We start from the raw sequence: 23379 nt of genomic DNA, 5'->3' as shown, positions 1-23379 counted from the left end.
TTTAATGGTCATGTTGAGCACTGGCAGCTCTGTGACAGTCTTGTTTTATCTCTGAAGCAAAAGAAGCTTTTGAAAGCGTCCAAAATTCTGCATAACACAAAGGGAAAAGGATGAGGAACAATAAATCCAAAGGGAAAAGGATGAGGAACAATAAATCCAAAGGGAAAAGGATGAGGAACAATAAATTCTCTCATCTTTCTCAGCAAGAGCCAAAACAATTTTCTTTTCATAAAAGCCTAACCTTGTTCAGGACAGGTTTTGAAAACAACTCATCAATGGAAGATGCTGGCAATTAAATCATAATAAAAGGAGCACACATTGTAGCTGCTAATGCACTGGTTGTACCTTTATTGTTTCACCTCGTTCACTAACAATTCAGTGGTGCAAGGTTACCATACACAGTTAGATATCTGCGTTGCACACCTAAGGCTATACAGCAAATGGATCAGAATTAGTACAAATACATGAACTATATTTACATTTTGTATACTCAAGCTCCAAATCTCGGATATATTTACAAAATAAAATAAGAAAATGAAAACCTGAAATTAATGTACAGTGTTGCTGATACACTCCTTCGCTGGGATGAAATCAGTTTGCAAAGAGCTTTTTGTTCAAGAAGGCCACTTACACAGCATATCCCTTGTATACCTTGTGTACAGAAGATCAAACAGGGGAATGAGGACTGCAATTAAAAGTGTGTATGTGAGTGCAACACCATGGCTAATGTCCAAATGCAAGAACCTTAATCAACTGCACATGAAGTATGAACAAGCAGAGTGGAAAATCAAGACCTGATCCTGGGAAGTGCTGGGCATTCAAGACTCCCTCTGCTTCTAACCCCTGGTTTCAGGGCAGGCAAGAGGTAGTTCAGTGCTGCTCAGGATCAGGCCAATAACTTGGCAACATCAAGAATTGAAGACTTATGACCTCCACACCCTCAGTTTTCCGAATACACAGCTGATCCTGTTGATATAAAAACCATTCCAAATAACATTGGACACAACCATCTGGTTCGGGCTGGACTAGTTTTGATTTCAAATACTTAGAACGCATAAATGGCCTTCTGAACAAAAAATAAGTCAATCCTGTTCTTGAACAGCTGATGTTTTTAAACAAGGAAGCACAAAATTAATACATTCCTGCTACATACAGTATAGTTCAGACCACATATTGGGGTTAACTACAATGGAGAGATGCAACGCACACGTTAAGAGACCCATTTTGAAGTACATTCAGCAAACCATCCAGAGCAGCAGCAGTATCCTTCCTTCCAGCAGCACGTTCACAGCTGCATCTTCAACAAAAACACCCACCATGGTATAAACTAACACAAAACTTAAGACTCTGCAAGAGTACCAGAAAGATGCATAGGCATAGGCTGTATTAGTTGATTGTATAGTACCAATGGGTGTTATACCAAAGCTAATCCGGTTATCTAATGTGCAATTAATTACAGATGTATAAATATACAATACATTACATAAAATTAAATCCCTGTAAATTAGGTACAAGCAGCAAAAAGTGAAGTCTTTGCTTTGAAACACCTTGTGAATCAGTAATAAGGACTGTTGGACACTGACCAAAAAAACCCCTTTCTTAGTGGTCTGGAAACAGTATTGCCTTCCCTTCTGCATCCCAGAATACAGGAATCTTCTCTGAAAAGGTACTTAAAGTGCATTTCTAAAAAACAGTATAGGAGGTTTAGCTTAGCTTTAAAATATCCAGGAAGCCCCAACATCAATGACATGATTTTCAATGGACAAAAAAGGGCAATTCTGTTCTTTTCAGCGAGGAACATAAAACCCTAAAACACAGCACAGTGTTGCACTCATCCTCTCCAAGAACACCTACGAGTGCTTATGCCGAGTGGGTTGGCAGGCCCATGGCATGATGCCTTATCTCCAGAGGGTGAGCCCCAAGAGCTGTCTGACTCCAGGACTTCACGTACATGCAGTAGGTAACCAAGAGTGCACTTCTAAATGCCAAGAGAAGGCAGCTTAGGACTTAGTTTTCCCCTTCTTGCTCTGCTTCTAGAAAGAAATGTCTATCATGTTGGGCTAAAGAAGCTTTAAAGTAAATGGAAATCTTTTGCTTCATTATCCTTCTAAAGAAAACTTGAATTGATTTCAGTCCAGTTTTAAGCAGGGAAACTGATGTCTCAACGTAGGCTTCCGTAATTGGTGAGAAACTCTAACTGTATGCCTTTGTCAGACCTGAAAACAGTAATGCCCATTTGAACTCCACACAACAAAAAACTTTAGTCACAGATTATGCAGCCTTAAGAGATACTAATGCTTAAAAATAGAATTCTTCTCTTCTGATGATCTGTTATCCACAGGGACATCAAGTCACCAGAAGCTGCTTGCAGTCTTTAGGTAGAAGAGTAACATTTATGCAACACAGCTGTACCACTTCCAGCTCTGTATAAAATAAGCCTCTGTCTCTTCCTGCTTTTAAAGGAAGATCCCTTAATCGTGTTTCTATGCAATGCCTCTATCTCCTTAGTTCATTTTCTGTCTTCTCCAAAGCAAAGACTTAGCGAACTAGTTTTCTTCTAGTTAAAAGAAAAAGATAAAACTTAAAATGCTCTCAAGTGTGTCACAAAATGCCACCACCTAAATCACTGCCTCCTCAAACTGGTTCCACCTTCATTACATGCAGTGGTGATGGCAGCAACAACTTCAGTGCTTAAAATTAACCTAATTCTTGAGATCGGCTTAGCTCCAGCCTGAGGAGCCCTCCTGCAGCACTGACAAATCTGATGTATCCACACACTGGAAGTGCATTATCGTCCATTGCATAACAAAGGAATAGCATCACTGTGTTAAGTCACACACAATTAAACAAGACAAAACCAGAAGGAAAATAAAAGGAAATTAAATCCCTATTATGCTCCTGGGTCCCCAGGATGCTCCTTCACTCTGGCTTCCAGTTCTGAAATAAATCTGAGGACCACAGGAGATGGCATGAGCACGATTTAGCTTGAGTACTATCTTGAGATATATAAAGATATGTCCTAGCAAGTGTCAGACTCCATCTCCCTGCTCCTTTGCCAACCATGCTGTTAGGAGGTCTCATGCATTCATTGCACTTTACTGGAGAATGAAAACCCCATAAAGCTAGAAACTGCTCAGCTGATGCCAGTCCCACATCCACTTTTGCCCACAGAATTTCTAACCTGTGATGAGTAAGCTGAATCCAAATGACCTTCTTGAGCTGGAGTGTACCTAGATGTGCCTACTGTAATAGTGGAACAAAACTCTTTTACCTCTGCCTTCAGAGGTCAGAACCTCAGGATGAAATCCCCGTCCATCCCCCAGGATCACAGCCAGCCCTGTCAATGCCCAGGGCAGTCAATAAAGTATAGCACAGCAGTCTGAAACACAGTGAAAGAAACCACCACTCCTCCCAACCTCCCTGAAAACCTAACTAAGAAAGATGAGTTCACTTCTCAGAAAGGAAACTCATTCTGCCTTCTTCTACTGGGGCAAGGACCAAAACCTTGCCCGCAAGAAGAACTTACACTGTAGGTCAAGAACTAACACTACCCAGCTGATCAACAAGAAGCCTATTATCACACCCACTGCCCAGGACCAGAGTCCTCCTGAGCTGTCCTCCAGGGAGGATCGATTCTGAAGTTAAAACTAACGAGGGGGGTTTAGCTCTTTAAAATTGTAGCAGGGAAATTAGAAGACATTCAACAGTTGTTCCGAAAGGAAGTGAAAGTGTCCTGCTGTTCTCTGGAGAATATCGTAAGTGCTAGGTCTAGAAAGTATTCTGTAGACAGAGGACGCTTTCCCCATGAACAGATGGGATGTCATCAGAGTATTGCAGATAAGAGACACATGCATGAAGCAGGCCTTGCGGAACGATGCCGCAATCCATCCCAACATACCACTGACAACCACACATCCCTTCCAAGAGAGTTGATGACTGCTCTTGCTCCAGGAACTCTGCAGTCAGGACCAAAAGCAGAAGAGGAGACACTGCCCTCCTGCGGTGCTCTCCTGAAAGGGCTCTAGGGAACAACCACACTTCCATTTCCACTTGACACTCTCCATCTGCCAAATATGAGGCTGAGCATTTAAAACCTTAGGGATTCTATCTAATATTTGATCGATGTGCTTTATTTTTCCTCGTATCAGCACAAGTTCTGTCTCCTCGGCTCAGTTCAGTGGCAGAGTAGTGAGTGTCAGTGTTCTGGGAAAGAGTTAAAGCCAAGCACTGCTCCCCTGCAACCCTGCAAGAGTCTAAAGGCAGATTATTCTAGCCAGCCCCTCTTGGTTTGTTCCCTATCCTTTTCCAGCTCATGCCTAACCTGATGGACCCTGGAAACTAAAAGCTTGCACCAAGTCCAAAATCCAGTCTGCCCAGATAGATTTGTCCAATATCAGCTTTCAACAGAGTTTAAGTAAGAGGCTGGATCCAGAAAGCCTGAGGAGCTATTGCAGTTCCTCCCTGGGTAATGTCTACATAGAAGAATTTCTCTTTCCCTGGCATTAGAACGTTGCCCTGAGGGAACCAATGACTACTGCCAAGTCACAAACTGAATGAAACCCTGCAGCAGTCCGGACAGACAACAATGGACAGTGGGACAGACTCCGAAAGGTCAGTTGGAAATGGGAAAACAATTGTTAGAATTTAAAATAAATAAGTTTTTTTTTCTTTTTAGAGTCGTGCATAAATCACTTCATTTTTTTTGCTTTTTTTTTTTTTCTTTCCCTTTTAGTTTGGCCACATGCTACTAGGTACGATCCTCAGTACAAGTGAAAAGAAACAAGGTACAGTTAGAATACCTAGGAAATGTGCTGAAGGAGGTGGGAAGGGAGGGGAGGGGATGTTAAGCCACAGGATTACATACAAGAGAAACTGTCAAGAATCACAAAGAGAAAATGCGAGGTAACACTTCATCTATCGGAAGGTGAGTTAGGGAGAACAGATGAGAACATTACATGGACTCAGTACTTGAGCTGGCCCGTGCGTCTTCGAGCCAGTTTTGACCTGCACAGGAAAGAAATAAAGAAGTATTTGTTGAGTTCTGCAAGTTTATTGCTCTTCCCTCCCCACTTTGTCCACCTTTTTCTTAAATCCTTCTATATAGTCCTAGTTTATTCCATAAGCAAAACTTATCAAGGGCTGTAATGAGTAAGGCTTCTCACTCTTCTGCCATGCTCCTTTAAAGGAAGACAGGATCTTCTAAGGACTGGACTGTTAAGAAATTATCTGATGCTGTACAAAAATAGTTCAGTTTTTAGCTACTTTTAACTAAAAGGAAGAGCTCCTCTAGGGTAGTGAGACCTCTCCAGCAAGCAGGGGATGTCTGTGACCCGTGTTAAAGGAACGGCTCCTAGAGAAGTTCAAGAAAAGGGAAGGAAATGAGGATTTCTGCTTTGGTTCTCATCCCAGACCTGCCTGCACAGAGGGAGTAAGAAGCCTGAGAATTGTGTAAAACAGCCCTATAAGGAAACCATTATGTGGCCTCCACACACAGTACTGCATGAAGTTTACCACCCATGTTCAAACTGAATACATCTGCTAGGAATGTCACAAGGCAAAGCAACAGCCACTGCATTTCTGAAGTACAGGGCTTGTTTGGTTTGATTTTCCCTTTGTTCCCCCCCTTTCCCCTTCAGTTCACCCACCAAATTCAGAGCAAGCAAGGTTAAATTCTGTGGCAAACTCTCAGCCTCCTGCTTATGACTCTCTCACTGTCTTTGTGCTCTGCAGCACCGTCTGCCCGTGAGCTGCCTCTTACCGTATTGTGCCAGCAAGAAGTGGATTGAAGGCATATAACCAGTCATTCATGTCTTTGTCATTGATGGCCTGAAGCAGGACCCCACGATGCTTTGTGCATACACCAAATGTGTTGGGTGTCTGGAATATTAAGGACAATTTAAATTACTGAAGACTACAAGCACATGATGCGCACTCCCTCTCTGAGGGAAAGTTTGCTGTGGCACATTCCTGAACACCACAAGACCTAGCTTCTTTCACTGGTCATTTCCAGGATGTTATTAGTCAATCAGATAGGACATCTTCTACAAATTATAGTGTTAACTCCTAAGTATGGACTTTAAGAGCTGAGATGGACCAGTAAAGTTAATCTGATTCCTTGCAAGATGCTTGTGTGTGTTGCTTTGGGGTTTTCCTTCTACACAAACAAACAAAACACACAACCCCAAAACACCACAGAAACAAGACTACAAAACCCAGGCATACAGGGTGATGTAGTTCATACGTTCATAAAAGCAAAATACGATGTGTGACAGCAGCTTGTTTTAATCTCTTGTGGAACTGTGTCCAAAACAGAAGAAATCCTGAACAAACTGGGCCTTTGTGGCCAGAATCATCTGATACCAGACACTGTCCAAGACACAGATGCATTTTCCTTGGATCAGAGATGACACACAGGATTGTATGGATGTGCTACTACCCATAACATTCCAGCTCTGTGGGTAAATAAAGGATAGCTGCAGACTGACCTTGACCATTGCCTGCTGATCCTCACTGTATTCCACCTGAGCTGTGGATAAGTTTATGATTCCTCTTTCTACAGGATCTTTGTCACTGTTGTAAATGAAAACATAGGGACGGCGAACCACCACAAAGTGCTTGGCCCAGGAGCTGGAGAGTGGCTCTTTGAAGTGGAGGTATCCCTTCTTTGAGACCACAGAGCTGGAAAAAACAAACCCACAGGTAAACACGAATACATTTTCCCCTAAGTAAGACACCAAACTGCAAAACACTGTGCAAGGCACTTGGTCCTTACTATGTTTTGTCTACAAACAGTACTACGAAGAAGTTCTATAGCACACTGAATTTTGTCTTCAATACCTATGCAAAAGTCTGACAGAAAGAAGAAGCCACAAAGATCTCTACTTCAGTGAGCTTCAGCCATGGTTTTGGTGATAGCAGACATTATATTCAAGTCAGTGAAAATCCTGTTTATTAAGTAGATGCAGGGAGTGAATGCTGCAGAGATATTAATACGACCCTCATTAATCCTGCTTCTATCATAAAGGACTCTGCAGTTCTACTATCACTTGTTTAATTTAACTCCCTCAAGTGGGGCATAAAACCCTACAAATCTCAGAAAGCCATGGCCACACAACTGAAAACTCACCCTGGTCTGATTTCCTCAATATCAGGAACAAGGTTTAAGAATTCATTCTTTCCAGCTCTGGCAAGATAGGAAGTTTCTACCGTAGGAATTAGCTGGAACTGTTCCACCTCATGACAGGGACTGGAGGCACGAGAATTTGCTTCTGGTGTTCTTAAAAATAAGAGTGGAGAAAGAGAAGTAAATCACAATAAACCAACTGAATGCAACAATGGAATTTAAAGTGCATCTACAGCCTCGCCTGTCTTACAAGTTTCATCTTCCAGTTTTGTATGACACTGGGATCCTTTTGTACAGTATCAGATAGCACTTCCTTGAAGTCTATGGAATAAAACTTCAAGTAACTACCAATAAATTGTTTCCCCACTACTTCTCCCTTGTTTCTCTTGTCCAATTTACTACGGTTTCATGTAAAATGTGCTGCTTCATCAGCACTCCTCCCCTCAGGGATGTCAGGTTGAGAAGGTGCAAATCACGTCTTTCACCAAGTAATTAGTCCCAATTTAATGAAAAACATCTTCCCTAGATACAGCTGAGAAACACAAACAGATTATTGGCCAAACTGGTTTATTCTGGGTTGTTGTTAGTAGGCCTTTTTAACAGAGCTCTGAATAAAACTTGTGGACTCTGCACAGTGATGTTGCACTGGTCACCGGAATGCCACCCATCTGACTGTTCTTTCACACAAGGAAAAAACACTTCAAAAGAACAAAATGGGGAAAAATAATTGTGCAGTGATTGGAGAAGATAAAGGAAGGGGGCTGTACAGAGAAACACCTGAAAGCAGGGAAAAGGGAGGGAGGGATTAAAATAAATCAAAGCATAGCAAAGAGGTTTGTGAAGCACTGAGAGGTAACTTGCTTCTATGAATACCCTATACTTACTTCTGGTCGATTGAACTGCATCTTGAATCCACCAGAGAGGGGCAGGTAGATGAAGGTGTGAGGGTGGCACTGCTGAAACTCGACACAGAGGGGTCCCGCCCGATGGGGGAAATATCTGACAACTACAAGGACAAATACAGGCAACATATTAGAGGGGTGGGTTTTGGTAGCTGGTATGGTCCAGACTAGAACATGGCACTGAGCATGCGGGAGGCTCAGATAATAGAAGGTATTTCTATCAGCTGTTTCCTCACTTGCTAGTCAAAGTTCCACACACAACCATCATAAACCTATCCCGGGTGAAAATACAATGGCACAGCTTGTTATTAATGTCCTAAACTACTTATTATTCACACCCTGACTTCCTCAACAGCGTATCAGACTATCTAGTTTGCAACTTGATAGAGTTTAAAAAGTCAATTTACCCTTTCACATCAGGAAAGTGTATGTAGGGAAATACAGTGCACTTCCAACCTGCTAATAAACTGGAGGATATATATAGCCCAACTTCACACCATTTCTAATTCCTGCAATATGAATTGCAGGAATATGCAATTCCTGATGCTGAATAGCCAAATGCTTCCAGCAGACTGAAAATAAAGAAATTACTATGAAGTGTTTTGTCTCTTCACAGAATCAGATTCCACAAACTACAAACATATTGCTATTGTACTACAAATACAATGCATTGTATTGCATGAAACATTTACCTTACAATCACTGATGCTGTTGTACACCTGGTTAAATTCCCGATTGAAAGTGTGAGTGAGAAGCTGCAGACACTGAAGTGGGGAAGGAAAACAAACAACACATAGAAAAAGATTTTACATTTAGGTTTTCAGAGAAATTCAAACACAAGAGGCCCTTTGCCAAGACAAACTTGGCAGCTCTTGAAGGGATAAACAGGATAAAAAGGATAAATTAGAATGTTTCATTTACAGAACTACTAATGAAGGGGGATGAGGTACAGCCATAGCACAAACTGAGCCACCAGCATTGGCTGCTGAGAACAGATCCTTTCCCATTAAAATGAAGCTCTCGCAATACTGGATATTTGCCACGCTGGGAAGCTCATCATTAACGTTTAATCATCTTTGGCATCCCAGGTTAGACTCATGATGTTTTTCTCATGTTATACCTTGGTGGCCAGCTCTTTCTCCCGATCCACCAGGCTCTCTATGTCTGCTGAGTCATAGCCACTGCTCTCACTGGGCGTCACAGCACTCTCAAATGTTGTGGTCGAAATCTGTGAGGAAATGCTGGTGGAGGTACTGAGGGTTCCACTGCTCAGACTGGGAGACAGTGAGTCACTCAGGGACTTGGGGATGCTGTCACCAAGCTTTTCACGAAGCAGGAGGAAGTGTCGGGTTTTTTCCACCTGATAAGAAAAGAAATCAGTGTCATCTGCTCCAGGATGTTGCCTACTTTACAGGAACTGAATTCTTAGGCATTCTTTCAAGAGTCACACCAGTAAGCATTTATACAGTTTACAATAGCACTAGAAATTGAATACACTTTGATTCTGAGCTGAAGATTCTATTCAGCAGCCAGCCACACACTTTCTGTCTTCTCTGTTAGAGAATTTACTTAAGTCTTGACTTTGGGAACAAACTGCCACCTGGGAACTCATTCAGCTCAGAAGATCAAAGGCAAATTCAAAGGTACAGTTCTGCTTTCTCTTCCACTTCCCCATCTCTTTACTCACCTCATGCAGCAACTCCAGTTTCTCCAGTTCCCACTGATGCTCAAGAATGAGGCTGTCACCCCTGGGCCTCCAACCCGCCAGGTTCTCCTCTCCTCGCACATAAGCCACAGATGTATCCAGGACTTTCCTCCTCCTCCTCTGCATTCCTGAGCAGCAAGAAACAACATCAGACACGTTAAAAACAGTCTGAGGGATGCCACTAACACACACTACCAATTAGCAATCTGTGAAGAGCCAACACTTCTGCTGTTGGGCTGGAAATAAACACGGCAATGATGCCATTAACGGCAGTCACACATTCCAAAGAGATTTGATTTCTTCCAGCTTTCTTCATTCAGATCATTTCTACTGACCAGGATATAACGCAAACTCCTGTTCAGTCTAAGTAAACAAAAGAACTTCAATTGCTAGGTCTTAAAGGAAAAATATATTGATACTACATGAACTACATTTCTTCCAAGTTATCAAGCTTGCATCAGATATCAGTTATGAGGACCAAGAGAAAACTACTGCTGCAAATACAAAGTCTCACCTGTGCTAGTTATGAGCCATGTACTATGCCCTCTAAGTGTGACTCAGGCACGTGCCCAGTTCCCTTATATACCCATGTCAGAAAATGTAAAGTTACGGGCGAATCCTTGGTTCACCAATGGTAAAACACAGACCCCAGTGGAAAATAAAAGCCTGCATAAGTTTTTTTAATGGAACAGCAATGTTCCACTGCTCCTGTGAAACACAGGAACTGCTTCCCATCGGGGCAGAAGTGTTTACTCCATTCTGCCTATGGAATTTTCTGCAGTATTTCATACTTGTCTCTCAAACATCCAGTCACTGCTTACCTGGACTTCCTGTGTCTGCCATTTTGCATAAACTTAGTTCATAGATCCCGGTTACACGATTGCTATTCACAAGAAAACAGAGGGGAAAAAGAACTCTTAATTTCAGATACAAAGTGCATTAGCTTTAGTTAAGTGGTCCCCAAATTAGAACTTTAGGTATAGTTGTAAGTTAGAACTACATCTGAATTCTAATCTTGACATAAAATAGCCAGAACAGACTGCAAGTGGCATTCCCCCATGCTCCTCCCCACAACCAATTTGACTCGGCAAGGAGCCACTTTACTGCAGTAAATTCCAGATCAGGATCATCTATGTACAAGCTTGAAAAATGGATCTCTTCCCAACTGTTCTGTCAAAAGGTTGAAAAAGGGCTCAGTAAAGAAAGAAGCCATCAGACCTTCACTGAAATAAATTCAAGAATGAATGTCCAAAACCAGACTGGAGAACTAGAACTAGGGGGGATTTCAAGGAAGAAATAAAAGAAACAAAGCTGCATTCTCCCCATGCCCTCTAAGAGAAAAACCGTAGTACACTGACATAAAACATGGATACCCAAACTGGCCACTGAACTTACGAATCTGGAGATTTGGAGTAGCCACTACCAAAGAGATTGCGCAGTGATCGTGGTGGGGAGATCTTGGCATCTCGAGAGTAAAACACCATACAGACATCCTTTGTTATAACAGCAGGCTGGATGCAATGGTCAAGCTAAGAGAAAGAACAGCAATGAATGAGTGGCTGCAGACAACTAAGCCAAGTTACACTGCTTCCCTCTTTCAGTGGGACAGCTTTATGAAACTTGTTCTTGTTTGGGTCTTTGGTGAAGGGTTTTCTTATGTGCTCCCATGAAACAGAACTGTCAAAGTACTTGATGCATCTTGTGGGTGAAGTACTACACAAGGCAACAGTGTCTCGCATGGAAAGCCAAAAGAGAGGCCAGTGTTTTAGTACTAGTAGTACTTACATAGCAGTGTTTGCTGATTTCAATGGATTTTCAGATCCAAAGATAGAGAAAATGAGGCACAGAAAGAGAAGGAGATCACCAGATTCATTTCACATTTGTTGTGAGGCAGTAATACCTTGTCATCTGTAGCACATTAACTGTGAATAAACTCTTCCACCCTGCTCTCAGAAAATAAATAAAGACTTTCCCTGGCCTCAGGATTCAAAGATCATTTAGACCAGTCAGTATTTATCTCAGGTACACACTGTCTGCTGTCTCAATGTTATACTTGAGTCACAAGAAGAAAGGAAGGCACAGATCTCTAACCTCCAGGTAAGCAGAAAGGGTCATATATATTTTCTCTCCATATGGTGTCACTCGGTTGAGGAGAAGGGAGTTATGCAAGGAGCTATCCCAAACTGCTTCAAACCGATAGAAAGTCCTGGAAAAACACACAGTAAAAGTTCAATAGTAAGAGTTCCTCTGCATCCCTCTGATCAGTGTGAAGCATCTCATCCCTCTTATCAGTGTAAATATCTCATCCTTGACATCATCCACTATGAGTCTCAGTGGCTCAGATAACAAACAGTTGAAGCAAAGACCTTTTCTTTCCCAAGATAACTTACTTCTACCTCAAATCAGAATGACTGACAGGGAGGGTTAAGTCCTATAATCAAGCAATAGATAAAATAAAGATTTCTTTCTATGACCCTACTAGATTTAATTAAAACTTCCAGATCTAACACAAACTTTTGCAGTTGAAAGGAAGGAGCTGAAGGCTCCCACAGTTCTGCCCCAGCAATCAGGGAAGTTCATTTGTTCAAGTCACAAGTAAAAGCACCATACACAGGAAAGCTAAATCTTCAGATCTAGAGTCACCACTACACACCCTCCTAACAGGGGCTATGGGAAATGAGCTTTCTCCTTTCTCACAGGTAGAGATTGACTCCATGTAGGTTCCTTTGAAAGAAGCCCTATCCCCTTGCTCAGGAATACAGCCCGCTTCTCTACACTGGTAACAGAAAAAGAACTCTTCATCACTTCCATATAATTTCCCTCCCGAATCCCCTTGCCACTGAGGTTTTCCATCCCATTCCAAGTCCGAATGATGCAATACTAAAAGCAAGAAGTGCTTTATGACAGTAATTCTTTAAAACAAGTTCTATCTCTGAAGAGCTTCTCTACTAATGCCCAAGGCCAACAAAAATGAAACAAGAGACAAATGACAAAAGGCAGGGTGGGAGTGGAATAAAGAAATAACAAAACCCAAATCACAAAGAAACAAGCAGCAGCCCAAGAGCAGACGTATCAGAAACAAAGAGTTCTGATCTCAGAGCTCCCAAAAATTCCCTTTTCCTGATGCAAATTACACAATTCTCAGCCACTGCATTGAGACACCATGAACTGTGCAGTCAAGTAATATCATTTGAGAATACTGCTAAATACACCGTTTGCAGTTGAAGCAGAAATCACTTCTACATGCCCTGCTTCTATTAAAAATGCTACACAGAAGCATATTCTAAAGGCTAAGTGGTAACTTTAAAGGCACTGTAATGTAATCATCCTTATTTGAGTTAGATTAGGCAAACACCACAGGTTGTCCTCTGGTCCTCTACAAACCTGTGCTGAGTTCCTGTGTTTTCATCTTCCATTGTGTCTTAGTTATAAGAGCAATCTTTTAAACATTTAGCAAGCTCCAGATTTACTGCATGGTTGGAAGAAGTAGCAGTAAAACCCGGTTCTCCACAGATGGTAAAGTCAGTGCACCTCACCCCTGAATGAGCAATTGTCAAACATGACTCCCCATCATGAGGAGAGGATACAGGTGTAAAAGTTCATCGCTGCAGAACTAAATGTCCCTCTTCAGCAAAATGATGCCTTCTGGATAAAACTCAAGCTGAAGTCAAGCCCAACTTCAAGACAATCACTCCACTGGATTCTGTCTAGCCAGAAAGTTAAACACACAGTCTTGCCTGCCCAAACCAGAACTTGCTAGAATAGTTGTAGAGGGAGACAACAAACAGAAGTGAGCAAGTTTCTTTTAGCACAGTCAATAGCACAGGCGGAAAATGTAACACAGAACAAGCAAAGCATGGAAAACGGGAGAAGCAAGTTAAAGGCCCCAGTGTATAGTTAGAACTGATTTTTAGGTGGATTTTAGCATTCGTGGTGTATTGAGAACACTGAAGATGAAGTCTTCTCTTTTTCAAAGAGGCAGAACACAGAAAGAGTGCAAATTGCCCCAGACTGTGCAGCCAGAATGCTTGGCTCTGACCCAATCTGGAAGGTGAAAAAGGGATGCAGTCTGAGCAGCTACTACATGTCTCGCTTCTCTGCCAACTGGTAAACTAAGAAGTAGCAGCCACATGGTTAAATTTCAGATGCAAATCCAACCTAAGAACAGAGGTTGAATGACAGTCACATGGCAGCCACTGCTTTTTGTTCCATGCAATTCTGAGCTGGAATTTCAAGTAACCCAATCATTCTGGCCTTGACTTGGTACTTCAAACACAGCAAGAATTAGAGTCAGAGGCAGGAAAGAAATCCAAATTTAGCTCTTTTACACAGAACAAAGGAAGAAAATGGCAAGGACTACAAACAGGGACTATATTCTGACAGCACATTTTGAGAATCAGAAAGACTCAAAGGAAGCTGTCTCTTCCATGTAAAGGAAAGTTTGCCCCACTAAATTGCACCTGAATAAACCCCGGACACAAAGGAGGAGGAGGTATACTACTTCTGCAAGAGCTAAGAGGAGTGCTAACAGAAATTAGTAAAAGCTAAAAGGGAATTGGCAGCAACACAAATGGGGCATAAAGCTTCCTGAAAATAGAATGCTTTATGTACAAAGCAAGCAAACAGAAAATACCTAGGCATATCCTTATCAAGAAAGAGCCTGTGAAAACATGAAAAGAGCTTCAGTTAGTCCAGCCAACAGCAGAACAGAAAAGCAACAGCTGAGAGGAACAGAGTAAGCGGACTTAAAACCAATCAAACAAAAAACCCACACCAACCAGAAAACAAGTCTGCAGACAATGAGCAAACACAAAACACACACAATCCTTTACTGGGGCTTCAGTCCCACTCCGCCACCCTGCCATACACTCATCCCACAAATAAACCTTGGTGTTTTGGTAAGATGTAGTCAACAGCTTCATCTCACTGACACTCATCCTTCACCCAAGTGGTCCATCTAATAGAAAACTACAGAGCTATACAGGAATTCCTTTAAACTGTGAGAGAACAGAAGTACAGAGCTTGCCAACTGCAGATGCAAGAGAATCGGACTTGAAACCAGCAATGTTCCAGTTATACTGATCCATTAATCCAAACACACTAAATATAAAATACCCACTTCTCGGTGGGAGGCAAAGAGTAACTGCTAATCCCTGTCACTGTCTGTGGTTACAGACACTAGGTGGCAGGAGGACATTCAGCTGTAGGAGCAGCATCCTGATTCCACCTTTAATATCGCAGTGGAATTTCAAAGTCCAAGCCTCTAATGGAGAGGGAAGAAGCCATTTTGGTGCCTAGCAGGATACTGCCTGCAGCATTCAGCAGCTGCAGCAGAGATGGGCTCCAAAACAACCCCCTCCCCTTCAGACACCCTCATTCAGAGTTCAATTTCAGAGATATTCCTGCTTTGCACCAGCTAAACAGAGCCAGGAGAGGTCAAGTGACTTGGCTGATGTCAGAGCAGGGAGAGGCTGTGCTGGCAATGCAGCATTCTGCTTCCCTGCCCTTTGTTGCAGACACTGAAGCAAAACAATGTGGAGTCTGACTGATCTATGCAGCAACACAACCTAATGAGACAGCAGCAAGAAACCTCACGGATAGGGGCCATGCTGTTGCCCACATTATTGCAGATACACGGAGAAGAGCCCCCTCCTTATTAGGACTGCAGTCAATTTGTGATACATGTGTATAAATCCACAAATTATGAAGTTTAATTTACAAAGCATGGCTCTTGCTCAAAATGTCACAAGCTTGCTCCAGGAATAATACAGGTATGTACAATTCCATAAGCATACTCCCAAGATCACCCCTGTACTTCAATGCTGTATTCGAGCAACAAACCTCAGTGTCAGTTTAAAAGTTCTGGGTTAAATTCTGGGACTCCCTTAAGCTGTTCCTTTCCATCCTCCCTTTATGGTGCTTACACATGGGAAGTAATTCAAATGCATTAGAAACCCTCCACACAGACCAATGGAATTCAGCCTTAGCAAGAGTATATGGGAACATTCATTCTCCATTTCAACACCCTGTGCCTATGGAATTCTACAGTAAATAATTAGCAACATTTCCAGCTTTCCAGACATCCTGACAATAACTTAGAGGTCAAAGAAATTTTAGATCCCTGCCAGAGTGCTCACTTTATTCACTTACCTATTGGAGCTGTGAGAGGACTTCAGGTATTTTGCAGAGATAATATTCAAAGACAGAATAGCATCCACAGCAGCTTCATCTACCTCTGCTTTATTTCTTATACGCCCTGGAAAAGGTAGGAGGGGGATGAATTTAAATCTTAAACACAGAAAGACTTTGTTTTCTCAGGGATCATTACAGACTATGTGATTAACAAGCAACTGTGGGTGGAAATGGCAAAACTTAGTTTTTCCTCTGGATCCTTTTCAAAAGCCTCCTCTCACAGCCAATAGTCATAAAGATGACAGAATCTGATACAAAGACAAACTACCATTAGTGCTTTTTCTTCCTTCCATAGCAACATGCAAAACAACAGACTCACCAACAACCAGCTCTCGCACGTCTTTCCAGTGCAACTCACTGCCCTTCTCATGAATAATGGTGACTGTGATTCTGCGCTGGATTCCCTGGTAGAGTTCAAAACCAACAAGCTGATTAAGTATTCACACACACACAAACACAAACATCATCTATTTAGCACTTATACTACAAAAACGAAGCAAATAAGATCATTTAAATTAGCCTGTAACTGTGAACAAGCACCTATGCACTTCATAGCCCTACAATTAACTGAAGAGGAACATTATATTCTCATATGTAACAGAAGTAACACTTCTCTCATTCCACAAAGGCAGTTTTTTTAACCTAAAACAGTCCTGAAATTGCTGCTATTCTCTCAAAGATGTGTGTTGTCCCTGGGATATATCAGAATTGACCACCTAAAAAACCCAAATACTTCATTAATGTGTGGTTATATACTTATATTAAAGTATATACATCAAAACAACAACTGTATTCACCAAAAGAAGTTACTAGAAAAAAGCAACCACTCATGTAGACATTCTCCTCCTTTGTTACATATATCTGTTACAAGCCACAATACAATAAAACTCTGTGATAGCTGGGAAGAACGTTGGAACTGCAAGTAACTGATGAAGACACTAGTAAATATAGAACTAGTATTTTTATTCATTTTTAATAAGGACATTATTAGAACATGGCCATTATTTCTAACCTATAAGAACTGTTCCTACTGTTTAAAAAACAGAGAAGAAATGCAAATCACAGGTAAACTCTATGAAACTCTACCACCCAGGTAATTATAGACCAGTCAGCCTTACCTCCATCCCTGGGAAGGTGATGGAACACCTTATTCTCGACACCATCTCTAGATATATCAAGGATGAGGGGGTCATTAAGAGCAGCCAACATGGCTTTACCAAGGGGAAGTCATGTTTGACCAACCTTATAGCCTTCTATGAGCAAGTAACTAGGTGGATGGATGATGGTAGAGTGGTAGATGTGGTTTTCCTTGATTTCAGTAAGGCATTTGATACTGTCTCCCACAGCATCCTCATAGATAAGCTAAGGAAGTGTGGGCTTGATGATCAGGTAGTGAGGTGGATCAAGAACTGGTTGGAAGGAAGAAGGCAGAGAGTTGTGGTCAATGGGGCAGAATCTAGCTGGAGGTCTGTGCCTAGTGGAGTCCCTCAGGGGTCCGTGCTGGGACCAGTGCTGTTCAATATTTTCATCAGCGACCTGGATGAGGGAACTGAATGCACCCTCAGCAGGTTCACTGATGATACTGAACTGGGAGGAGTGGCTGACACACCAGAGGGCTGTGCTGCCATTCAGCGAGACCTGGACAGGCTGGAGAGTTGGGCAGAGAGGAACTTGATGAAATTCAACAAGGGCAAGTGTAGAGTCTTGCATCTGGGGAAAAACAGCCCCATGTACGAGTACAGGTTGGGGGCTGACCTGCTGGATAGCAGTGAAGGGGAAAGGGACCTGGGGGTCCTGGTGGATAGGAGGATGACCATGAGCCAGCAATGTGCCCTTGTGGCCAAGAAGGCCAATGGCATCCTAGGGTGCATTAGAAAGGCTGTGGTTAGTGGGTCAAGAGAGGTTCTCCTTCCCCTCTACTCTGCCTTGGTGAGCCCGCATCTGGAATATTGTGACCAGTTCTGGGCCCCTCAGTTCAAGAAGGAAGGGAATTGCTTGAAAGAGTCCAGCGCAGAGCCATGAAGATGATTAAGGGAGTGGAACATCTCTCTTATGAGGAGAGGCTGAGGGAGCTGGGACTCTTTAGCTTGGAGAAGAGGAGACTGAGGGGTGACCTCATCAATGTTTACAAATGTGTAAAGGGTGAGTGTCAGGATGATGGAGCTAGGTTTTTTTCAGTGATGTCCAGTGACAGGACAAGGGGCAATGGGTGTAAACTGGAGCACAGGAGGTTCCATGTGAACATCAGGAAAAATTTCTTTACTGTGAGAGTGACAGAGCACTGGAACAGGTTGCCCAGGGGGGTTGTGGAGTCTCCTACGTTGGAGATATTCAAGGCCCGCCTGGATAAGTTCCTGTGTGATGTACTCTAGGTTACCCTGCTCTTGCAGGAGGGTTGGACTAGATGATCTTTTGAGGTCCCTTCCAACCCTTAGGATTCTGTGATTCTGTGATTCTATGAAAGGACCTGAGAATGTGAGAGTAGAAAAACCCTAACATAAACCCATAAACGATATTTAACTAGGATTATCTTTAGAATCCAGCTAAAGACAAATTATTCTTAAGGATTATTAGAGGCATTTAAAATGCACTGAGACTTGGTCACTTTGCAGAACTGTCTCATAGCCACATGCAGTGAGAAAGAATCAATGAAAGCTGAGTCCATGTCATCCTTCTGTGGCCTTGCTAGAGATGTTGGAGAACTCTGAGGGCACAAAAGGTTCTGGTCCCAAAGGTTCCTGCTTTCTAAAAGGCTTTAATCTTTCATGAGTGGAATGATAAGCAACAGACTAGGGGCCAAACATACTCTCCTCATAGCCCAAAGCTAACATGCTAACTACAGACTGAAAGATGACTGACCCTACAGCTATCATTAGACAGCTGTGTGGGACAGAAGAAGACATGAAACATGCAAAATCCAGTCATAAGCCTTCTCAGAGGTGAAACTTGCTGTTCTACAGCCTTCATTAGTACCTGGTGAAGCAGGAATGTCCCTTGACAGGGCAGGCCTCCAGTGTGGTCCACAATAGCAGGAATATACCTGTGTGAGACAGTGACATCAACAGGCAGGAAAGATACGCTTTAGCATAGCAAATTTACCCTGCATCCTCAATATAATAACTGAAGAAACAAGAGTGTTTCTACTGACTCCCAGACTGGACTCTATTGCACCACTGTATCAGTGAAATACAGAAGTATCATACACTGTATTTCCATTACTTCTGCATAACTCTGTGGAACTTGCTTTCAAGATAATCCCTAAGGACCTGTCAGGAAAAACCCTTTTCTGTAGCAGAGGTGAACATAAAATAGGGCCTGAAGCATAAAGTTTCTAGTGACCCAAAGAATCTGAACTCATGGCCTAAGTAGGGTAAGTTTCCCCAGCACCTGCTCAGCTGGTGTGCATGGGGCTTTTCAAAGTGGCAGGATCATGAAAGATCATTCTACCCCTTCAGTCCTTTCCAATGGGGGCAATAAATGCCAGCTGAATTCACACCCAGTAACTACAAACCAGCCAGGCCACTGCCCGATAACAATTGCTAAACATGAGCCTGGTGTGAGGGGAACAAAGGGTAAAAGATCAAATTCCCATCAATCACTGCTCTTAAGAAGCATAAAAGATGAATATTGGACTTACTCTCCTGTTGGCTCCAATTCACTGATCTCAAACCACACGAGGAGGTCGTACTTGCTCACACTCTGGCCCAAGCTGTGTTTGCTCAGAGGATTGAGCTTTGTAGCTGGCACTTAAAGAAAGAAATGGAAGAAAAAATGTATTTACAAAGACTGAACAATAGAAGCTTACCCAAGGGCTCATTACAGTGATCCTAGATCCTATATACATGTGCAGACCACATCTTTTTCCATGAAAATGATTGCTTACAGCAATCATTATTTATCAAAGTGTTGGTTTTTAAATCTGAATTAGTAAAGGAAAAAGGTTAAATAATGAATCAAAAGTGTATCCAAAAAGCTTGTAGAAATATGCAGTCTTCCTAGATCCACAGAAAAAGAGGTTTCCAAATGTGCATCAGTTACTTTTTGGCTTAATGGTGATTTAGAATTGCTTAGGTCTGCTCATCTGCAACAGTACTCACCCATGAAGTACATTTTCCTTCTACACACAAGGAAAGGGGGAGGAAGAAAAAGAAAATCAGGAACTTAAAGCTTCAGTCCTCTCCATGTTACAAACTGCTTGACTCCTGTGGCAGTTTAGATAATGTGTATGCAAAAAGGCTGAACAAGACTTATTCCAGAGCCATAATCCTGCCAAAGTATGTCTCTGAGCTCCTTATGTTTTGGTACTAGCGATTACTCCTGCCAGATCCTTTCATGCAAACATAGGGATAAACCATGTTAAAAAACTGAATGGGGTACCTGAAAACCTAGAAACAACCTGATATTCCTTCACACACACTTACACCACAACTTTTAGCTATCATTACATGACTTATCTGTTCACTCATTCTTATAAATGGGAACATACTAAAAGCTTAGTTCCTGTGCACTGTGACTGGTACTTGTGTAACTCTGCAATTGATTTTCTATTTTTTCCTCCTTTCACATATGAATCTCACTGCTTTTATTAAGCCAAATAATTATTCTCCCTTCCAGACCCTCAAGCCCCATTCTTCCCTGTTCAAGTGTTCTTTAGGTTCTCATATCTTCACAACATTATGTATCCTTCAGCTTCCACCATGACTGAACTTTGCATGCACTGGAAGGGCAGAACAGTCCCCAGTGAGGAAAAGGTCCCTGACAATGTGCATGTGTAGTCCCTTCTAAAAAGTAATAATAAAGAATTCTGCTTCTTTTCTGGGTAAAATAGTAGCTTCCTCGGAGAGACAGATTTTATTATTATCAGTTATTTACAGTACCACAACTCCATCATGCTAGGTAGCAAGCTTCAGCGTCACCATTTGCTCTTCCCATTCATTACTCAAGGTAGTCACTCTCTTATACCCATCGTATCATATAGCATGTGAACTCATTACAGCTGGACTCTGCCATTGATAGACAGAGGAACAAACACACAAGTCACTCAAGTTTACTGCTGAGCAAAGAAATGCAAAAGCACCAGAAGAGAAAGACAACAGAAAGACACATTTAATTAAACATGAAAGCCAGTTCTAGAAGTTCTCATGGACTTGCTCTGGCACAGTTAATAACCAGTGGGTGGGCTGGGTTTTTCTCCTTGCTTGCTTGGTTTTTTTTATTGTGAGGAACAGCATTATTAGTGGCAAAAAGAAGAAGACAAAAAAAAGCAAACCTATACAGAACACAGCAGAACATTTCTTCTACAGATAGCTGGTTTTTCATATATAGCATCTCTCATCCCAATATCACAAAACTATGTACAGAATACATAAATACACCCAAAGATCCAGGAAGTTTCAGGGCATAGATCCAGTGACACAGAAAAATCTGTGAAGCCTAGCACAGTGGAGTTTATAGACTCACTATAAGGTTCTCTCTAGAACAGCCCTAAACTTAAGCACAGCATCCTCCTTCCATGACTACAACCACGGCAGTTTCTAGTCCCAATACTACACAGTAAAGGAAGAAGGAATTTTGGAGCACGTTGTGGAACTACTTCTACATCTACCATAGATCAAGTTTGGCTACTAACCATCTCGTTTAGGAGCCCGCTCACTCTGACAACTGGGAACAGGCAGAAAGAGAAAAGGTGGCAGCTGGTCAGCTCCATCCTGGAAAGCAGCCACGGCAGAGGATGCAAGCACGTTGGCATGCTCGGATAGCGTGTTCAGCACATGCACGTTTACATAGCCAGACATAAGATACCTAATCAACTCAATTTTTCTTTCATGGTCTGCAAAGGGAATGGAACACACACAAAAAAAGGATGGTAGAAATATGCAGGTGAGAGAAAGCTGGAGAAGGAGGAAATTAAAAGGTGAAATGATATAAAAGGCACAAGAGTTCAGCATGCAGTATTACAAATAAGCAAAGAAAACCAAGGATCATTTCAATAAGACTGACCCACTACACAAGAATGTTAGAGAGCAAAAAGATGAAGCAGTTAATGACTAAGCAAATCTTCAGTCAAGTGCTCAGTAAGCACATAAAAAGCCATAGCCAGATCTCATGGAAGATGGTCAACTCTTCAGGAATGAAACTCTACCCTTTAATGAACCAAGAAGCACTTCCTGCAAGAGGAGCTTGAAAAGAACACATAAAAGGGAAGATACCCAGCAAAGACAGCTCCAGTGCCCTTTGCAATGTCCACTCTTTACATTTCTTGGTGTCCTGAATAGCTTAGGAATACACCACAACCTTCAGGAGCAGGCATGTGATGTCAGAGTTAGAGAACTGCTCTCACCTGGCTTTGAGAGTGGCATAGGGGGAGGGAAGAATCTTCGGGAAGGCTGTGGAGGGCTATAGAGAAATGAAAACAGTTATCCATATAGAGGCAGCTAAACATAAACAATATATACAAATACACACATGGGCATCTATGTACACACGGACACCAAGTACAGTCCCTCCACCCATTTTTGTCTTTCACCATCCCACAAAGACAGGTAAGTATCACCTGCCAGGAAAACAAGTGGGTTCAACACATGTCTCAGACTGACTTATGGCCTTTTTCTATTCTAACTTAATTAATCCTAGCTGTCAGTACAAAATTACTTACAATTTCCAACCACTTTACCCCTATTCTGAACTGAAAATTTAAGCAGGTAACAGACATCTCCCAAAATAACTTAAGGGAAAGGCCACGACTCAGCTGGCATTTCCTTTTAAAATCAGCACCTTCTTCCTCAGCCTCTTCTCTTAAGCTTTGAGGACTTAGACACTAGGGGTCCTTTCCCCATTCCAATAATTCAGCAACTTTGGCATTAGGAGGTCAAGAGGTTGAGAATCCTTTTTCCCCCTGTCTCTCTTTTGTTACCTGCCATTTATGCATCAGGCCACTTGCCCTGAGAGCACACTGCCTCCTGGAGCACTGTTAAGGTTTACCAGAACTCGCTGAGATCACCACTCTAGTTCTGAGTACAATATTGTACCCTCTAAGTACAGGGTGGATACAGCTGTATTGGCAAAACAGCTTTTCGTGTTTGAGCTGGCAGAACAATTCCATCACTCACTAACAACACATACTACACTGGGTAAATAGGCTGGTTCCAGCTCTCTTCCCACCTCACTCAGGAATCCTGTTTGTGAGGGTGTGCCTATATAATATCAGCAGTATGAAAGAGTACTGCCCACATTGCAAAGCTCACCTGAGCACGATCACTAACAGCCTTTGTGCCAGAATAGTGAACAATACCTGTTGAGATCCTGTCCCTGCAGATGGAGAGGATGCTGCTGATAATGCCCAAAGACTTCAAACACAATAGGCTTGGTTTTGATGTACTCCACAAATGATTCTGTCACTTCCACAGCAATCTAGGAGGAAAAGTAAGGAAAGAAAATGAGACATACAAAGAGGAACT

At 42.2% G+C, this 23379-nt stretch overlaps 1 protein-coding gene across 9 annotated transcripts in view; it reads right to left on the bottom strand.

Moving 5' to 3' along the window:
- Window positions 1-324: 324 nt before the first annotated feature.
- KIF1B (kinesin family member 1B) overlaps window positions 325-23379 on the bottom strand; it is a 95532-nt gene continuing 72477 nt past the window's right edge. For all 9 annotated transcript variants that reach the window (XM_062604462.1, XM_062604487.1, XM_062604479.1 and 6 more), the window contains 17 exons: window positions 23214-23332; window positions 22263-22318; window positions 19560-19668; window positions 18896-18962; window positions 16242-16326; window positions 15881-15986; window positions 11822-11936; window positions 11126-11259; window positions 10552-10613; window positions 9713-9858; window positions 9146-9385; window positions 8718-8789; window positions 8008-8129; window positions 7127-7276; window positions 6486-6678; window positions 5759-5877; window positions 325-5004 (listed from right to left, as the gene is read on the bottom strand). In XM_062604462.1, the coding sequence (XP_062460446.1) occupies window positions 4962-5004; window positions 5759-5877; window positions 6486-6678; window positions 7127-7276; window positions 8008-8129; window positions 8718-8789; window positions 9146-9385; window positions 9713-9858; window positions 10552-10613; window positions 11126-11259; window positions 11822-11936; window positions 15881-15986; window positions 16242-16326; window positions 18896-18962; window positions 19560-19668; window positions 22263-22318; window positions 23214-23332 (1938 nt within the window). In that variant the 3' untranslated portion in view covers window positions 325-4961. The remainder of the gene's footprint in view (window positions 5005-5758; window positions 5878-6485; window positions 6679-7126; window positions 7277-8007; window positions 8130-8717; window positions 8790-9145; window positions 9386-9712; window positions 9859-10551; window positions 10614-11125; window positions 11260-11821; window positions 11937-15880; window positions 15987-16241; window positions 16327-18895; window positions 18963-19559; window positions 19669-22262; window positions 22319-23213; window positions 23333-23379) is intronic.

This window comes from Pezoporus occidentalis, unplaced genomic scaffold (assembly GCF_034315485.1).
Source record: "Pezoporus occidentalis ecotype Australia unplaced genomic scaffold, CSIRO_AGI_Poc_V1 ctg119, whole genome shotgun sequence".
NCBI classification, from domain to species: Eukaryota; Metazoa; Chordata; class Aves; order Psittaciformes; family Psittacidae; genus Pezoporus; species Pezoporus occidentalis.
This window is presented reverse-complemented; position numbering and strand designations above follow the sequence as displayed.